Source organism: Dromaius novaehollandiae, chromosome 1 (assembly GCF_036370855.1).
Source record: "Dromaius novaehollandiae isolate bDroNov1 chromosome 1, bDroNov1.hap1, whole genome shotgun sequence".
Lineage (NCBI taxonomy): Eukaryota > Metazoa > Chordata > Aves > Casuariiformes > Dromaiidae > Dromaius > Dromaius novaehollandiae.
In genome coordinates this window covers 133,361,907-133,381,647 of record NC_088098.1, presented here as the reverse complement: position 1 = coordinate 133,381,647, position 19,741 = coordinate 133,361,907, and the positions used below count along the sequence as shown (strand labels likewise).

The following is a 19,741-nucleotide window of genomic DNA, read 5'->3' as shown; positions in this document are numbered from 1 at the left end:
TTGTATTGCCACTTATCTGTACAGCTGAACTTTCATTGTTACTGCTTAATGCATCTTCACTGACTCAGGCTTTTCAAAGAGAATTAGATGATAACTTCTTTGATAGAGATGACCATTAATTGCTTTAAGGCTCAGAACGTAGGACAACAGAGGTTTATAGGCCTTGTTTGAAATCAGATGAAAATAATTCTGCAATCTGCGATGAAGTGATGAATATTTCCTTTTAAAAAAATAAGATGAAATATGTGATACTTGTCATAAACCAGTGGCTCAATCCATAGGTGTCTGGTGCTGTCTGCAATGCCTAAGGATCCCTGTCTGGTCTCCAGATGCCACTCCAAGTGAGCACAGATCTCCCCCCATGCAGATATACTGTACGTCCTCAGTCATTGCGAGCAGCATTAGGCACATTTGTGTGGTCAAGTGCATGAAGCCATTAGCATGTCAGTTCTGAACTGCAGAAGTAAAAATAAGATCAAATCTTTGAAGTTTAACATTCTAAAGGAGCTTTTTAAAAACACTAACCTACTTGTCCATCATTGTAATAAATTTTCTTGTAGTTTGTGGTACAAATAAAAGTCCTATATTCAGTAAAACTGCAGCTTGTGCTCATGAAGCAAAAATCTTAAACTGGCTTCAATAGTCATAGTAGCCAAATACATTTTTTGTTAGGAGGGCAGGTGGGTGCCATATATCACCAGATACAGTTTCCTTCATGCTCTGGGTTTGAAAGAATGCAGAATTCCAAGGATTATGAGCTTCTCCTCTACAAATTATGTTTTGTCTTTGAAATACGGGATGCAATTCCAGGTCCTTTGGAGCCATTGGAAAGCCATCCTTTGACATAGAAATTTTCTAGATCAGCCTGCTTTTGCTAGAGCCACGCAAAGAACATCTGTTTTACTCACCTGCTTGTTTCAGCTACTGTTCAGCTTTGGGGACAAACTTCAGCTCACTCTTTATGTTCTGAATCTCTGATAAGTTGACAGCAGGGCCTGGAAGTTTCTTAGCTCCTGGGAGATGTTTCTTGTCTTTCTCCTCCTCTGTAGAAGCAGGAACACTCTGCACAAAATGAAACGAGTCACCTCGCTGCTGCTAGAAAAATCCCTTGAGCACAAACATAGGTTTCTTATTTGGGAAACACAAAAGGATTTTTTTCATATTAAATGCAGTCACAAAAGCAAGCGTGCAAGAGGGGGAGAACGGGTGGATTATCTTGTTGGTTGTTGCCTTAAAGTGTCTAAACACATTCTGAAAGAAAATTAGAAGGTGCTTGGTGCAGAGAAGTCTGAATCTTTTTGTAAATGGGTAAGAATTTACAGTGTCAAACCATTAGCAGGAAGTTAATTGAGTGGAGTGTTAAAGGCAACTCTCAGGTCTCTCATTTTTTAGGGAAAAAAGCAGAAGAAACATTTTTATCATGTAATCTCTTACAGAGTCTCATAGTTGTTGGCTAATTGTGGAGGAAAAATATCATGCACCTCTGCAACTTTGGAGACCAGTTACTGTTGTAGGTTATGGACCCCCAAATCCCCATCCAAGCTCAGCTGGAAATGATGTTTAATTTTTCTTAACCTCAGTCATAAGACCAGAAGGATTTTTGTCATTTAGTATTAGAATTACGGTCATGCCTAAAAGCTGTTCTGCTGACACTGTAAAAAATGCAGGCTAAATAGCAGTCATTACACAACAGGGAGCATCTCAGCTAACCTTCTGATGGACCACAGTATTTCACCTCTTGGTACTTGCTGAATCGTACTGTTGCTCCAGGGTGAGGGAGGGCATGTATTTTAGACAATTTCCATTCTAGACTGAGCAATATTTTGAAGGCGTAGGTTTCCGGTAGGGAGTTTAATGTTTATCCAGCCTATTCCATATTTTTAAAAGGTAACATATAGGGGCAATCATGTAGGGTTAGAGGAGAATGAATATTTCTCTGGAAATAATTTTCACAATTAAATTCTGTTTTCTTTTTTAATTACTCTGTGAATGTCCACTTGGGGTGGGGTTTTGAATTAACTCAGTACTTAGACTTATTAGCCACCATATTTGGAGAGGTTTTTACTGTGTATGGACTGTAAATAGTCAACTCCTAATATTTGAAAATTCATTTTTAAAATTTCAAAGTTATTTGTCAGTTATTATTGGCCAGTAAGACATTTTTTTTCCCATTCACTAAAGGACTCCATGTTAACCAGGAAGCAGACCTTTTGCAATGTCAAGTAGCAAGTAAACAAGGAATTTTAGAAAACTGTGAGGTTGTTCTTATTTGATCTTTAAGAACTTTCTCCAAATCACCATTTGGGAGAAAACTAAGTCAACAACTATATTGTTTGGCTTAGTAAATTCATATTAACTTTTTAACATTTTTTTAGCTAATATATTATTTTATTTAATACAAGCTACTATTAATTAATAACATTATGCTATTATGCTATTAATTAATAACATTATGCTAACACCCAACATTTTTCTATTTTAATAATTTAAGATCCCAGTAATCCAGCCCCAAATACTATATGTGTGTATATATATATATATATATAGTGTGTGCGTGTATAAATATATATATATATATCATGTATACTATATATAGTCTAATATCTGGCTTAATGAGCTAACAAGCTGGAATGGTAGCAAAGCCTAGCAGGAGAGTAAGCAAACTGACACAGAATGCATTTGGAGAAATGCACAAAATGGTATCGGTAGTCAAAGATGCCATGAGCTTGTATTGTTTCCTTCCACAGTTTTCTTGCACAGCTTGGTAATCTGAATAATCAGGAAAACCAATCAACCTGAAAACCCCATTCTTCTCATTAACACATAGCAGATTCCTGGTTAAAAATACTGCTTCAAGTCATCTACTATACCTTTCCTTCCTGTAGTACAAATGGTTTCAACTTTGGCCATGTTTTGGAGACCTTACACTCCATAAATTCATGTTAGCTTTCTGCTTTAATCTCAGATGTGTGGGACTTAAAACTGTGCCCCTGCATATGTCCCCCACTATGTGTGCAATGCACAATTGAGGTTAGAACTTGGCCTTCAGTTGTACTGAAGGAAGTCTGAAGAGGGACTTAGATATGTGACAAGAATAAGCAAATACATGCAAGGAAATGCTTTGATGGAACAAGGAGTGTTATTTTCTGAAATTCCCCCCTCCCATTTCTTTTACGTGTTAATATGTCCTCTCCCTTGATCTTCAGATATATGCATTCCCTCTGACTACACCAGACCTTTGAATAAGACCTGCATTTCCCTCATTTCCTTTGCCAAGGTTTTAAGATGCAGTGAAAAATGCTAAGGACTGTTAGCAAGGTATGTTTGTCAAAAGCTGATCTAAAGAATCATGGGCTATATTGCAAAAATTTAACATGATGAAGCTGAAAAGACAAGTCTGCTGGTAGCATTTTTATTCTATTTCTGTTATAAGATCTTATTCTGTAGTCTTTACTCCCATTGCTTTGAATGAATATTGGCTATAAAATCCAGGACCTTTCATTTCACTAGTCATTTATTTTATTTCTCAAATACCACCAGACTTCACACATACTATATTAATTTCTGCTTAATAACATGCATTCCTTCACCAGTTTAATTACTGCAGAGAGAATACGCTTTGATTTCTTTCCAGGGGAAAAAGCCACAATATGTGTTAAAGGTCACTTTGTAAGCTCTTTCTTCAAAAAATATCTTCTTAAGAAAATAGTTAAATCTGTCTGGTTTTGATTTGTCCAGAAAATGTCTCTGTAAACAGAGTACTATTTATAAGAAGTATATTCAATTTCAGAAAAATTCTGTCTTATTTAGACAGCAAAGGAAGAATTAGCTATTGTGTAACTAAGACTGCACATGTTAAGTGTTGTAACAGGTGGGAAGGAGCCAATGATTTGTCCAAAATTAATCTGGCTGTTCCTTATCTGGGGCTGAATCACCAGCATTGCTGCTGCGTGGCTGGAGAAAAGTGGCTAATTACAACCTCCTTCTTGGTCTTTGTGGCTCCGCTCTGCGTCGGGGCTGGCTCCCCTCCAACCAAGTCTGTTTAGCTTCATCTGCATGGCCATGAGTCCACACAACCGAGTCTTGCCAGAGCCAGCCTGGCTGTACGGGATCAGTTTGACTGCTCCCTGCACTTGGCTCCAAGGAGCACCATGGGAGATGTGCAAGGCACCTCTGGCCCAGCAGGACCTCTTCTGAATTGGAGATTACAAGGGCTGCCCGAACTAAGCTAACTGAGCACCCATGCTAACCTGGGGGTGTTCTTTAGTTAGAGTATGCCTCTACTGTGTTTCTCCACAGTTGGTTTTGGTTCTTATTTATTATAAAAGTCCATGGTGAATAAGATGCTTTAAATCATCTAGAAATATGATATCTGTGTTTAATAACAGCCTTTGTAATCAATGGGAGTAAGTGCTCAGGCATAAATTCAGCTTTGTATTCAGTACTCCCTATAAAATACAGTCATGAAAACACAGAATTCAATCTACAAAATGAGTATTTTCACACCTATGCAGGTAAATGGTTTTGCAATTTCTATTTTTAATTTGCAAATTTACAGCCATCACACTCTACTTGCTGATACATATTCCAAAAAGCTCTCCAAATGTCAGGTTTTGAAAACCTGTTGCAATATTGGTAATCTGTAATAAGAAACTACACCACAGGGCAGCAGGCAGCAAAGGATTCTTCAGATGCCTTGCTATATCTTTTCCTTCTGTATTTCATCAACTCCAGTATAGATAAATAATGCTGGTAAATACCTGGCTCTCTTTCCTGACAGTAGTTACCACCCTGTTAGTAAGTGGAGCTACACATCCTTGAAACGGTTTAAATTGCTATAGATGCTCTGGCTTCAGAAACAGAACTATGTATATACAAAGTGTTTTGTAGGTGGCCAGTTATTTCCATGAGTCATCAGTGCATGAATAGCTGTGGTACTTAGGACTGGTATATTGTGCTATAAGATTGATTTAAAAGGCTTTCGTACATCAACTTCAGGGATTCTCCTGAAAAAAAAATTAAAAAAAAGTCTTTTCTTACCTCCTCCACTTCAGGTGTAAATTCTTTTCTTTTATGAGGGTGACCTGCACCAGGTCGAAATGCTCCCATTGGAATGTTAATATTAGCCTGTGAGAAGGAAATTATGATACACATAATAGTGACCGACAAATAAGTGTATAGTTGGTAACTGACAAAACTTTTAAGGGATGCACAAAGAGTATAGATATTATCATAGTTCCTGAGAACTTATGCCTTCAGTGTATGCATCATCACAACACTCCCATGGGAAAGGGAAATGCTTTCATCTCCACTTTAAAGATGCAAAGTGAAAAAACAAAGCTACCTAGAAAGCTTTTGAAATTCTGCCTTTTAGCCTAATGCTCCCTGACTTCATTGGACTTTAAATAAGTGAGTGCTGGACAGCAAAGTGTCTTTAGGGGTCTGAGCCTACTTGATCTGGTCAACGTCAAAAAGAAAGTGAGTAGCAAAATGGAGATTTAAGTATAAATCACCCAAATCCCACAGTAACATCCAAACCACTGGAACACTCTTCCTCAGCAGTGACACGAGTTTGGACTTCATTTAATCATAAGTAGTTGGGAAGGAAAGCTGTACTGAGCCAGCTTAAGCTAGTAGTGTTTAAAATGTGATTTTATGGGCAAAATTGACCCACAGGAGCTACAAAGTACAAATCACTTTGTCCTAGCAATGTCTCTCCATTGCAGAGAGGATCCCTCAGTGGGAAAAGGCAGGGAGGCTCTCCGAAGCTCCAGGTTCGGCTGGGTTTTGCCCCGCCACCTCGGCCCCATCTGCAGCAGGAGTCCCATGGGGGTCACTAGTCAAAGCAGGCTGATCCTGGTCAAAAACCTGACAGATCATTAGCCCTTTGGGTCTTAACAAACTCTCTCCAGAATGATATCAGTATGACTGAATGGGGTAAACTTGTTGTCTTTGTGGGAGGTCAGCCAGTAGCCCTAACAAGAATGGGGTTTAGAATAGATATCTTCAAAGAAAATATTTGAAAGAAAAAAGAATGACAGAAAGCATTACTTATGAAAGAGCAGTCAAAATGTATCTATTTCCTGATGTGACCTAGCCTGGATTATTTTAAAAGTCAAATGGCATGATCAACTAAATGCACAATTTATACCTATTCTTATCTCGTGATCTCAGAAGAGGCTGTTCCTAGGAAATGTCATCAAAATGTCATGACTCCCACTTGTAAAACCAGCGGGTGAATTGGTAATCTTATTGAGCGGAAACAGAGAAACTTCAAACAGTGAGCTGTTTTATTGTAGTTTGCCATCTGACTGATTCGCATAAAATGAAGATGAATAATCCCATCCTTCTGTTTAAATCATGGTCCTGCAGATCGCGCCCCATGTTGGGTAACCACAGTAAAAACAGCTCCTGTTTTTAGTAGCAACAAATGTTCTGAAAGCTGTAATCAAACACAAATAAAATAAACTATTTGCTGAGAAATATGCACCTTTCCTTTTCTTTTCACTAATATTAATGCAAGGTAATGTTGCTATTTCAGTGGGCCTGACTATTATCTGTAAGATCAAGTATTTTATACACAACCCGGGTATTCATTTCATATGCTTTTTCACTGAGCATTAGTTTAGGTACTATGAAACCTTTCATCTGCACTTTTTAAATTCCCAGGAGATGGGGCATTTTCAGCATCACAGTACTTAACCCATTAGTTCATTTTCCAGTGGAAAAAAACCAGCTTTGCTATTCTTAATTTATACCCAGGCAGGTTCTGTACATTGACTCAGCTACTTTTTCTGGAATAAGAAACTTTTATGCACCTTACAGCTAGTGTGGTTGTACAAGCTTGCAGACTTGAGACATTGAAGTTATTTCTGAGCAACATCTCTCCTCTTGGTGCTCCTTTTGAATTCAGGCTTTCCATCCCCTTGGAGTCAGTAGTAGAAGTCAGCTTCCCACAGCCACCCAGGACATAACTCAAAACTGTAATTCTGATACCTATTCCTTGCATTTACTACTGTGATTGACAGACCAACTGTGACTAAGAAGGGTCCAGCAAACAAAAATGAGCCACTAAGTGCCAGACTGCTAATTAAATTAATTCTTTGGTCTGCTTCAGCATTTTCACAGCAATCTGTGTCACACTAAAGTGGTTTGAAGTATTTTGTCTGCTCTAAGTGCATTCACTTCCGAGTTTGGACAAGATGTACACAGATGCTAAATATTAACTTGGTAAAACGAGCAGCCTTTAAAACACAGTTTCACACTGTCTGGATCTGATAACACATGCTATATGATAAAATATTTCTAGTATGACATAAAAGTGTGACTAATTTCCTAAGAGTTACAAAAAAGAGATACTAGAGTCCTGAGCTATAACTCTCCCTCTTAATCTGCTGCTCTTCCTTTTCTGTGGATAAGCAGCCATGCAATGGGTGAATACTGCACCAAATCCTGCTGGCAAATGTAGCTTTGTAAAGACTGTGTCGTGCTGAGACCAGCACAAGCTTACAATTCTATTTTTAAAATCCTCTTTGGCGTCCTCGTCACTTGTCTGCTGGGATGGGGATACAAGTCTCAGTGATCTCTCCCTTCTTCCCTGACCCAGTGAAATGCTAAACAGGAAATTTTTTGTTCCGGACTTCTGAAGATGTAAATTATGATTGCTTTAGACAGATTTTGTAGGTGTGATTATTGTTTTTAATTATTATTATTATTTTTAATTATTAAAATTATCGCTTTTGCATCTTCCTTTGGTTTTGGACAGTGCCTACCATATTTTGGATGTCACTGCAGTTTTGCATGAGTGGAAGTGATATATTGTACTAAGATCTTCCTGAATGGACTGAAGGAAAAATATTTGTCAGCATGAAATACAATATATATTGCTGGCTTGACTTATTAAAGGGTTATTTAGAGATTTGTTTAAGTTCTTCCTTCTGTTTAATAGACACAAGACACCTATACTAGGAACTGTTGTGTGCTGTATTACCAGCAGCCATGCATAAGTTTAGGACTGTTACAGATAAAATCTTCTCAGCGTCAGTCACAGCCATTCCTAACTGTCCACAAGGCAGACGGAGTAAGCTGGAAAGCTACTTGAGTATAATCATGTCCAAAGTAGGGAAAACAGGGAACTACAGAGAGCTCCGAGTATAATTCAGAGAAAAAACAAAGAAGCCCCTCACCCTTATCTGTGGGGAAAGATGAGAGTGGCGTGTGTAGGGAGAATAACTGTCAGCTGGAGCTATACAGACCCTTCACCCCCTGAGGGGGAGAGGGCAGTTCAGGTGTGGCTCCAGTGTTGTGTGAGCAGCAATGAGTATTACCAGGACTCAGTACTACTTTGATTATTTATCACCCAGGAGCTACTCCTGGGAACCAGTCGCTACCCTTAACTCTCCCATGTTTGTATCTAGCGGCTGTCGGCACGTGAAGATGTTCGTGTCTATCTCATAGGGTCAGAAAGGAGCCACTTCTGACACAGACTACCCAGAGATACTTCAGTCAATAAGGATTCATTATATTTCCATTGTTGTAGCACGATGTATATTCTCCAGGGGATGTAGGTCCTACTGTAATAGCACATAACAGCAAAGGATCATAATATATGACTCACAACGTACAAAAGTAATCTGACATTTTGAGTCATGGTTCTGAGAATACTTAGAGTGCAATAGGCATCTATTCAAGTGCAAGTGTCCCTGCTGGAGCAACCTCTGACACAGAGTTTAATAGATTTATTTTCAAATCTGTGAAGTAATTTATTTTCCAATGAAAAAGTTTTCATTGAAAAATTTTAAGTTTCTTAAAATAGCCAGCTTCATGCTTAAACTTCATGCTTTAAAAGCACCTTTCTTAATGGACAAACTAGAAGCATTTTTTACATTTAGAAGTCGGAAAGTCATCATAAATCTGAGAAAGGAGTCAATATCTATTTCTTTTTTCTATGTAAAAAAGCAAACCAAATTCATTCCTTAAAAATGGTTGTATGTGTCCATGAACCTTAGACGTAAAATGTAAATACTTCTGAGTTATAAATTATCTACAGTTTTTCACTAATCATACAAATGTTTCCAAAGTCAGTATATAAGAGCGACAAAATTTTGAACTGAGTGAAATCAATGGCAAACTTTCACTAATTTCGATAGAATTGGAGTGCAGTAGCTTGCACGCCTGTTCCAGTACACTTGATGATTACAATCAGAATTAGCATTTATAGAGTGCTCTGCAACTTCAGTATGCTGTCTAACATACTAGGTAATCAATCTTCTTGATACCCCAATCCATTAAGTTGACATTATCTTGCGGTAACAGAGGGCAGATCAGACTTCAGAAATTCTGTTTTGTGGTTCTTATGTAATTTCAAGGGAACTTGAACTCATGGGAAAATTGGATTGCAAATGAATTTAGCAAAATACATAAAAACACTGTAAAATTCAGGAGTTATTTTGTCCTTTTGACAAGAATCAGTGATGGGATGAGTTTAATACATTGTTTAGCTATTTCAAAATGATGCTGGGAAAATTCTCCAACTGTTCCTTTTACAGATGTATAACAACCAACTTCATCCATATAAGCATACATCATTTGAGGGGATATGAGACATACAATTTTTTTTTATCAAAATATCAACATTTTATTTTGGCTTCTACATAAAATGCTTTATTAAGCAAATACTGGAGATATATATTTATTCCCAAAGAGATGTAGACATAAAAAATATTAATAGATATGCCATCTTTTTAGCCTATAGTTCCAGTAAAATTATATTAATTCTGTAGAAAATCCAGTAGTTGCAGGAATAAGTATTACTCATAATGCTGAATGGCTATGCAGATGTACGTCTTACTTAGTCCATCCATGAACAAACATAACTTAACATGGGAGACACCATATGAGCAAACAAGCAAGCAAACAACCTAACTGACCCATTCTTTTCTCAGCTCAGATTATAGGACAGTCTTCAGATAAACATTTTTGAGTGCTTTCACATCTACCCAGCTTTTTCACTTAATAATGTCCAGTTAGCATTTCTGTGCTGTTTTACACAAACAGAATGCAGTTTGTCAAGCAACAGAGGCTGAGGTTTATTATTTTCTTACTTTAGAAACATAAACACTGTCTCTTACCTGAATGGCTTTGACATGTGATGCTGGCTGTTTTGACATTTTTAAGAGAGAGTCGTATCCCTGCAAGCAAAATGGGAAAGTGTTACAGGCTATGACATTCTGATAGCTAAGGGAGATAAGCTAGAACTTAACCCATGCCGCTTCTTGAGAGGCTTCCATTTCACCTGCCCATCTCCTGTTTCAGGCTCAGTTTCAGAGTTGCTTAGTAATTCCTCCTGAATACCTGAAGGGGACAGAACACCTGAGCTTCCCCAATTAATCTTTCATAGCCACAAATGGAGCTATACCTTTCACATTAAAAACAATAATGAGTAGAGATAAGAAATCTTTCAAATATTAATAGTGTTGTAAAATGAGCAAGAATTAAAGGAAATATTTGAGGATAAACAATGTATGACTCTGTCACACCACGCATTTGGGAATTATTAGAACTCTAAACCTTCTTTCAAATGAAATGTAACTCACTACAAAGTACCTTGATAAATGCAGACATAACCATCTTCTGACTCACAGATCCCTGAATATCTCTAATCTGTACAGACTGAAAATGATTAAGATGGTTAAACTCTAAAGTTCTCCTTGACAGTTGCTAGGGCACAAAGTAGCCTCTCTTCAAAGTTTATCATATAGAGTCATTAATTTTCTTTTGCAATAAGATAAAAAATAACAAAATTTGTCATAACACTTTATGCAGGTAAAACTATAGACTGATACAGAATTAATATACATTAACAAAGGCAAACACACCAAAGTCAAAGGATTCCATAAAGGTCAAATAAAAAGCAAGCACAAGATTTTACTAGCAGCTTAATTGAAATATCCCCTGGGCCTTTTACTGTCTTCCACTGAGATTTAAGACTTTAACTGGACTAGCCTTTCATCAAAGTCTGGGTATCTAACCCATCTCACTATAATGAAAAACAAGATAGTAATATTAAAAGGTGAGAAATATGTTCACCAGAGAATTCACTGACGACAATATAGCATATTTTGGCTACAATATTTTACCTGAGATCAGAAAGATGTCTGAGAAAAGCAAAAAATGACATAGGAGAGAACAGCAGAAATATACTGAGAAATCAAAATTGGGTCAAAGACTTTGGTACAGCAAAGTATACTGAAGCAGTGTCAAAGAAGAGTATAGATCTGTTTGTTGCAGGATGGCTTCAGCCTGGAATAACAGTCTGAAATGGTATCTCTCCAGCTGCATGGAAGATATGTCCTTCTCTATTCTCAGCTTTGTACAAGAGCTTTAAAGCTGTGCATGATTCTGAACAGGAGAACTTTAAGTAAAAATGGCCTGCCATTAGAGGTCTCTCTCTGATCGTACTCTCGGCTTGCTGTCCAAACCACAACAGCGTAAGGCAGAGGACATGGTCTTCACAGGTGCCTTCAGGTTTAAATTGGTTCAGCTAAATCAGTAAATCGGCACAAAATCCCACCATACAAAACAAAAACAGCATGGTTCTGGTGAGTTTTACATTGTAGTAATAACCAAAAACTAGAGGCAGTTTAAACAACTTCAGAATTCAGTTCTGGGGCTGAAATCCTGGCCTCTGAAGTTCATGACAAAACTCACGTGGATTTCAATAAGCCAAAATTTCAGCAAAAGTATTTATTGCCCTCTCTTTCTTTCCTTTTTAAAAATTCTAATATGCATAGAAATAAGCATTTTCTCATGATTGCTACACTGCTTATACTCATGCGTGGTGCTTCCAATCAGTGGTTGTATTCCAAGGTTAAATACAAAACAATCCCCCAGTTTATTGGAAAGATAGGACTCATGATACAGAAAAGTTTAATTAATTTTTCTTATAATCTTTTCCTCTTTCTAATCAGAATGAAGAATGGAAACAAAAGCACAGGAAATTAACATAAAACATTTTAAAACACAGTGGATCTGCTTTATAAACACTGCCACAAAGAAATTCGAGCTAAGATTTCTACTATGTGCTTAATGTACTCCTCCGTCTTCTGTGTTTATGCATTTCAGAAAACTGATACATGCTTCTTTGGCCACCTAGAGCTAGATGGGCAAGGATTTACATCGAATCCCAGCTTTAAAACAAGCACAGTGATAGCATTCCTCAGTGAGCTGCTCAGAGTTCACACGAAGGCTGTGTTCGAAATGATTGCAATCAGACACTGGTTCCTAAAGACAGATGTATGATACAATTGTGTAGGACTGCTTTTGGAGGAGGTGATTTTCCTACCGGTTCATGCTGTCCTCATTACTGCCACAGAAATCAGGACAACAGCACGCTACTGAGTAAAAATAGACAATCTTCTCTGGCTCTGTTCCCTTCTCTCCATTTCCTGAGGTTCCCTCTAGAACAGCACTGACCATCAATCATAGGAAAATAAACCTTAGATTACAAATGCACCTATTGCTTCATTTTTCTAAATACCTTTTTTCTTTCACCACATCTCAGAGAGAGTCAAGAGCACGACGCTGCTTATATTATTTCTGGCATCCCAATCAGGTCTGCAAACTTGAAGAAATTACTTCTCACAGTAATTTCCACCTCAGAATTTCACATGTACACACTCACAGAAATGCATACACACAGAGCTTTATTCCCCAGTGTCTTTTTGGCCTCCCCACACCTGACCTCTTACCTTTTATGGTCTGCATGCAGAGCCAAACTTAGAAAGCAATGGCAATGTTATTTCAGTTTGGAGCTATTTAATGCTGGACTTCCAATGCAAATGCACTTGCTTTCTTTACTTCATAGTGAAAATACACATGAACAGGACTACTTGACAGACTGAAAGAAATCAGTGTTTTGAGAAGAACCCTTAAAAAACAAAGAACCTATCTTCTCTCCCTCTGCTAAAAATAATTTCTGAAAAGGGTGCAGAAAGATAATACGCTTATTCAATTTGCTTTAAATTCAATGTGATACCACAATACCATCTTTTGTAATCTGTACAAAAGATGTACACTAGTATATAGGCAACAGAAAGAGCCCTCTCCCCAGCTGAAAGCTGTCCTTTCCCCCACTGCTGTACTTACGGCATCAAGCACAATGGGTATTTTGGACAAAGAACTGCAGTGTATTATCTTATAAAAAGGCTTTGACAGGAACTGCACTACTGTGAAACCCAGCTATTACGAAGAAGGAAGAGAAGCCCCCACTTTGCAGCTTCCAGACTGTCATACAAAAACTTACTACATGCTCTAGGCAAATGCAATACTATTTTCTAAATCGTAGTTGTCTCCCTTACAGTTACATGTTAAGCTTACAGTGAAAGAACACCTCTCACCACCAAAACCCCAACGTAATATTTCACTAGCTATAACAAACATACAGAAAACACTAAGCATATATGTATGTACTACAGTACTCAAGCTAATACGCAGTTATGCTTCTTATGAGTCACTAGGTATTTAAGTCGCTTCCTGCTTTAAATCTTTTAAGATCCCCACAGACTATAAAGCAATAACTATAACAATCTGCTCTGAACACACGACATTAAAATAAGCAGAAACTCATAACTACCGCAGTCACCTCACAGCCAGTTATTAAAGAATTTTCATAAGAGTCTTTCAAGTTTGTAATCGACCCCTTCAAGATTAGCTTACTTATTTACTTATATAAGAAAAGTTCCAAACCGTCAAGCAAGTATATACACCTCCTTTTGATGCTGAAAGAGGTACCTTCTTCTATCAGCTGAGATATTGACTGTGATCCTTTTAATGTGTCTGAAATAGCTCCGATGCTTTCAGCCTGGATGGCACTGAGAGCTGCTCCAGGCTGGAGGGGAACTCAGTTTAGAAGCAAAGTGTAAAAGAGAATTCCTGTCATAGCTTCCAGTTGTTCTTCCTAAATATAGCCTTTGATTCGCCCTGTAACTTGGTCCCCTGTGACACTTGACCATCGTAAAACCAGGGCTCAAGTGTCAAGCAGTAGGTGTTGAAGAAACACACCTTTGGGTCCTTTTCCTGCCCTCCCTCTCCCTGCAGTTCTGGGGCTTTTCACAAGAGTAAAGCATATGATGGTAGAAGGTAATGGATAACCTGAAACTTTTCCTGCACTGTTTGGGGCAGAGCGTACCTCCCTACTGCCACGCTGGCAAAGGAAGTAATTACGAAGACGTAATTATGAAGAACTCACCTCGGTGGGACTAACTAGCAAGGCGAATGCCACACTGATGCAACTGTCTCGCTGCTGGGTTGGGAGCGAACTTGCTCAGCGGCAGCCCCAGGGTCTTGGCGTAGTGTCCTTTGTGCAGGACAGCCATGCTCATAGGGAGGAGTCCTGAAAATGTGAGGCCATAATTGCTATTACCTGAATGTTAGGGGATGTGGGTGAGGAAAAGCTTAAGCAAGTGTGTGTGGTGGAAGCTGCTATAGTTAATACGGGAAGTGAACCATAATTATACAGTTGTGCTGCACACGCTGTGAGCTGTCTCTCTGGTGTGGGCTACTGAAGGAAAGCAGCTATTGCAAGTCTCGTGTGGGGCATGGCACAAGTCTAGGGTTGGACACGGTCTCTGGTTCCTGTTCCCAGAAATGCAGCTTCCAGTTCGCTGCCACTTCAGAGAAGTGGGCTTTACTCTTCAGTCCTTCCTCTGCTGAAACTGTTCTCCATGTGACCCATGATGCTCATGGTGACAGCAGCAGTGTCATTATTGGTGACACCATATGGGCTACTTGCTGCACTGCTTACTGGACAAGGACAGGTCTGTCTGTTTCAGCGGTATTTTTAAGAGATCAGCAATTTTCAAAATTAGTGCCAAAGATACTTATAACAACTAACAGTTGGGATAACGTTTTCAGGGATGACTTCCCTGGATGTCAAGTTATTTGTCCCATCACTCTTTTCATTTCAAATATCTCAAGGAGGAAGATGACCTCTTAACAGGGCTCACAGACCTGTGTTTTGCCTAGAATGGAGGAGTTTGCCTTGTTATGGTCTAAGGTCGTGCTTTCCAGGTGATTGAGACTACCTTAAAGCTGGGGTCAGATGAGTGACTTCATATACTCCCTTTTGAAGGCTCATATTTACATCAAAAGTTTTAGGGGAGAACGAAAGAAAATAGATGAGATACATTTGTAACATGGTCTTGTAAATGGATTTATTTCAATTTATATTACAATAGCTATATTACAAATCAACTTTGGGATATGAGAAGCATACACAGTTCTTTCTTTCATGTGCGATTAACTCAATAAGGGTTCTGCAGTTCAAATTAGGCCATTGTTTACACTTATAATCCCACTGTCTTGCAAATATGCCTGAGTAATACCTGCTCAACAGTCTCCTTCAACAGATTTTCATGGCAGTGACAAGTGATCTAACAGATAAACTTATTGATGCCTAAATACGAAGAGAATCTACCTGTGTCCCACACCTAACATCCATAAAGTATCACACCTAAACTGTATTAAATTGTTGGGACAAAAGGAATAAACTCAGATTTTATTATTTAATATCAGAAAATGTAGCACTGAGTACATTCGTTAAGAGAAAAATAGACATTTTTACAATTATTTTGCAGAGTATCATTGTCCTTGGATAGCCACTGGTATGCACAGCCTCATGACCTATAGATTCATCTACTAAATACAACAGCAGATGATTTAATAAGTAAGTAGTGAGGCATATGTGCGTTTCAGGTGAAGGATTCAAAGCCTGGCCTGTTAGGGCCAAAAACAGTACATTTACATGTTGTATAAATGGACTGAGATCTGAAGAAGATAGTAACAACATATTTATTTGAAGTAGGAAAATCCCTCTATAGTTCAAAACATATTGTTGTTACATTCCCAGTTGTCACTATTTAATATGCTCAAATGTTTTCTTTTTGAGAATCCTCATGGGCCCAGTCACCACTTTCCTGAGGCTCCCAAAAGAAAAATGATTTTTCTATTATAGCCCAAAATGTTTTAGTGTAATGAAAGCAATGTAATACAACTGAAAAACCAAGTCAACAAAGGAGTAGTCACAATCTCAGCTCACTTGAAATAATATTTCTTTAAAATAAAAGGTTAAAAAATATATTCCTGGAGTTTTGCTTCAAGTTACCAGGTAATAGCACCATATTACAGATCTTTGGCAATGCAAACCTTGCTTTCCTGTCCTAATTTTAGCTCATTAAATTATAGTTTATTACCGGGTAAAAAGAGTAGCCTCAGAATATTAAGTGTTTGGTTAATTAATTCCTATCACTATTATCACTTGAATTGTTTTGCAAAGAAGATGGAAATTTAAGTTGCAGTGCAAGATAAACTATTCACTTCATTCAACACATTTATGTTTGAAAGAGTTACTGACATTTAAAAAAATCACAATTGTAATTAAGATTAAAAAATAAGAAATCTGCTATCAGAGAGATTATCAAAGGACTAAGATTAGAGGATCTTGGAAAGTAAAGAACGCCATCCATTTTCCAACTCACATATATTTTATTTGGGCTCATTTCTATTAGTAAAGATGTTTCTACTCCATCTAACAACGATTTGGCTGCTACACTCAATGAAAGAGATAAAATGTTAGTAGTGGTACCCAGTCATATGAGATTAGTCAGACTACAGAAATTTAAAATACACTGGAAGTAGCAATTACCAGGGCACCAGAGGCCATTCTTACTCTTGCTTTAAACTGAAAATAACCTTAAATCCTAGAGTGTTGGAAGAACATCAGACCTCAGCTTTTATTGTCAAAAGAAATGCTGTTTGAGGAAGTATCATGTAAAACATAGGTGATTATTTCTCCCAGTTTTCCCCAATCTATATGAATGCTTGTTAATATGAAGAAAAATCCAAGCACTTTTTCCTGAATTTCTACTTGTACAGCTATGCCAATAACAATGACATCAGGCTATTTAAATAATGAATGGCAGAAAATAGCATGCAAAAATGTTTGCTATTATCTAATGGACAGGAAATCAACAAACATATCTAAATTGGCTGATTCTGTTTCTGTGACATTTCTGAGCTGCTAAGTATTAATTCAACTCTTGCATGCTCTCTTTCTTTTCCATATAAAAGCATGGTGATTATTATCACAGACTGTTCCATCAAGAAATAATTAGCCTTGTATTAAGAAGATGGTCTCATTAGAGGCTGCCAGTGACCTTGTTCTAAATTCCAGAGTTCCAGCATCTTTTAATAGTTCTGTTAGCATCATCTGAGTTCTAAGAATTTTTATTAAGCTCTAAAAATTGCATTATGAATATAACCCACACAAATGTTAGAACATTATAGCTTTGACCACTGCATTACCCAAAAGCCATATTCTCTGTTGCTTTGTAGTCTGTGCACACAGCAATCAAATTATCACTTTACCAAAACGTTTTGAGCAACTGAAATGTGATGATGTACAAACAACAAATTTGTTTCCAATTTCCTTCTGGGAAATTGGAGCCACTATACCTGGCGAAGCTGGCAAGTACCATAACAGTGAGCAAGGGTACTGGCAGATTTTGAAGGGAATATGAATTTTAAACAACATGCTGATTTTATAAACATCCTATCTGCTATAATGATTCAGCATCATTTGGAAAAGAAACAAACAATATGACATTGCACCATCACATTTTGTTCTGCACAAACAAGTTTGACAAAATAGGAACCACCTGAATTGTCAGAGAAATTTTGAACAGAAAGACTGCTCATAATTTTCACAAATCAGGATAATTCAAATAAACACCTACTGCTTTTTCAATCCCATAACAGACTTTTTTTGATGAAGGCCATCCCCATCAGCTGATTACATCTGCTGAACAATATTAGCTCTTGTCTTCAATGATCAGATTAGGAGGCCTCAGGTAGTACAGGAATGAATTTTGCTGTGGGATCCATCTGACCAAATATATGCAAGAACTAGGTACTGGGGGCTCAGCGCTGCACAAAATGAAGTGCTTATCCCTTATGATAAAGCATGAAAAGAAACTGTAGCTGTGCAGGTCTCACATATCCACAGTTTCTATCTAGCTGTCATCCAGCCGTGGGAACAAATGTAGTAAACGTGAGTAGAGCAATCATCCAGTCTAAAAAAGAGAACAAAGAATAATTTCCAATGCTTCTTCATCAAAATGGCATGGAATGAAGACCTGATTGAGACATGAAAAATCTGCCCAGTTAGAAAGATGGACCCAGAAAGAAGATGATCAATGGATTGGAAGAAGCAGAAGGTCAAGGACACCTTAAAGAAATTAATGCTTTTAGATTAAAAAAAAAAGGCAAATTCTAGGACAGCTGCACCAATGTTCTGAATCACACATGATTGACCAATTGCTATCTTTGGATTGTATCTGCTACAGAGAAAATAAAAGCTGAAGATTAATAAACTATGAGTGTAAAGTTTTTTAAAGTTTGAAACAGCATCAGGAAACTCATCTTCATTCCCATGAGTCATAAGGAGAAAAATCCTTAGCCTCTCATACTTCCAGCATTCTAAAAAATCAAACAATTAAGCATGAATGCTTTCTATGGTGAAGATACAAATAAATCTACCAGTCATATTCATCTATCAAATAGTCAAACATGGTTTTTATCAACCCTTACTTTTTTTGAATCAGATCTGCTACAGGAACATTCTTCCATCATTTGTGGTTTCCTGCCATATAAATATTGTGTCGATTTAGAGATAAATTGATAAAAGAAATCAGTGTCAGCACAGGAAGACCAGCACAATCCTCCAGCTGATAACTTCTGAATGATGTTTCTCAATACAAAATCAAATCTCAAGTGCTAAAAATAGTATAAACAGTTTCTCTTAGGAAATTATACAAAGGTTTTTTACAATCTTTACATCTTATTTTACACCCACACGAAGTTGGGTTGTGGACTGGCAATATCTTCTGTCCAAGGATAATAACGAATCTGAAAAAGAAACTATAAATATTAAGCTGCTCCATGCAATCACATTAGTCTGTGTAACACAGGGGGTTGCCCTCTGAAGTACAGTTCAGTTCTCAAAAGCTGGAATCAAAAGTGGTGCTTGAAAATCATCTTTCCTGAAAATGACTTTTGAGAACTGCAGGCTGCTCCATCTGTGTTTCCTGTGCCTATCAACTAGCAGTGAGGTGCTAGAGCATAATCTTCATACTCTGATTACAGCACACGTGAAGATGTTCACACCCTTATTGCAGCCAACTTTCATACTGAGAATTTATTTTTATAAGGAAAAAGGACATGTTGTTAGCTAAGGTTCCTGACATAAATTAATCTGTATAAGGTAAAACCCTGGTTTTACCACGGATAATTTATAGGAGTTCTGACTCACAAGTGTGTGCAGGGGTTGTATAGGGACATCCGTCAGGATTTCAGTTGATCTCCTGCACGGATGGCCAAGCTGTCATGAAGCTACTCCTTACAGCTTGGTCCTTGAGGCAAAACAAAATCAGTGCTGGTTCACCAAGTGCTATGCTATGTGCTGGAGCAATTCAAGAGCTGCTTCAACCATCTGTACAGTCAAGGTAGACAGTTATGCTGATAACCTCATTAGTTGTTCCTGTGCAAGACATCCCTACTAGTCAGAAGAGTTAAATGCCATATATGCTTAGGTGAATGTAAGTGCTACAGTCTGCTAAACTGTTTTGACGTCTTTGGAGTGTTATCTCATTTTGACTCACTCAAACTAAGTGCACTTTTCTCCTAG

General features: G+C 37.8%; 1 protein-coding gene across 4 annotated transcripts in view; it reads right to left on the bottom strand.

Annotated features, from left to right (window-relative positions):
• The window catches only part of SMPX (small muscle protein X-linked), a 42,863-nt gene extending 28,755 nt beyond the window's left edge, over window positions 1-14,108 (bottom strand). The window contains exons 1-4 of one of the 4 annotated variants that reach the window (XM_026120678.2): window positions 14,062-14,108; window positions 10,131-10,190; window positions 5,041-5,127; window positions 909-1,062 (exon numbers count right to left, since the gene is read on the bottom strand). In XM_026120678.2, the coding sequence (XP_025976463.1) occupies window positions 922-1,062; window positions 5,041-5,127; window positions 10,131-10,169 (267 nt within the window). In that variant the 5' untranslated portion in view covers window positions 10,170-10,190; window positions 14,062-14,108 and the 3' untranslated portion in view covers window positions 909-921. Of the gene's footprint in view, window positions 1-908; window positions 1,063-5,040; window positions 5,128-10,130; window positions 10,191-13,746; window positions 13,983-14,061 lie in introns of those variants that run through there. The other 3 variants (XM_064498979.1, XM_026120679.2, XM_064498969.1) reach the window with 3 other exon arrangements.
• Between the last annotated feature and the right edge of the window lie 5,633 nt (window positions 14,109-19,741).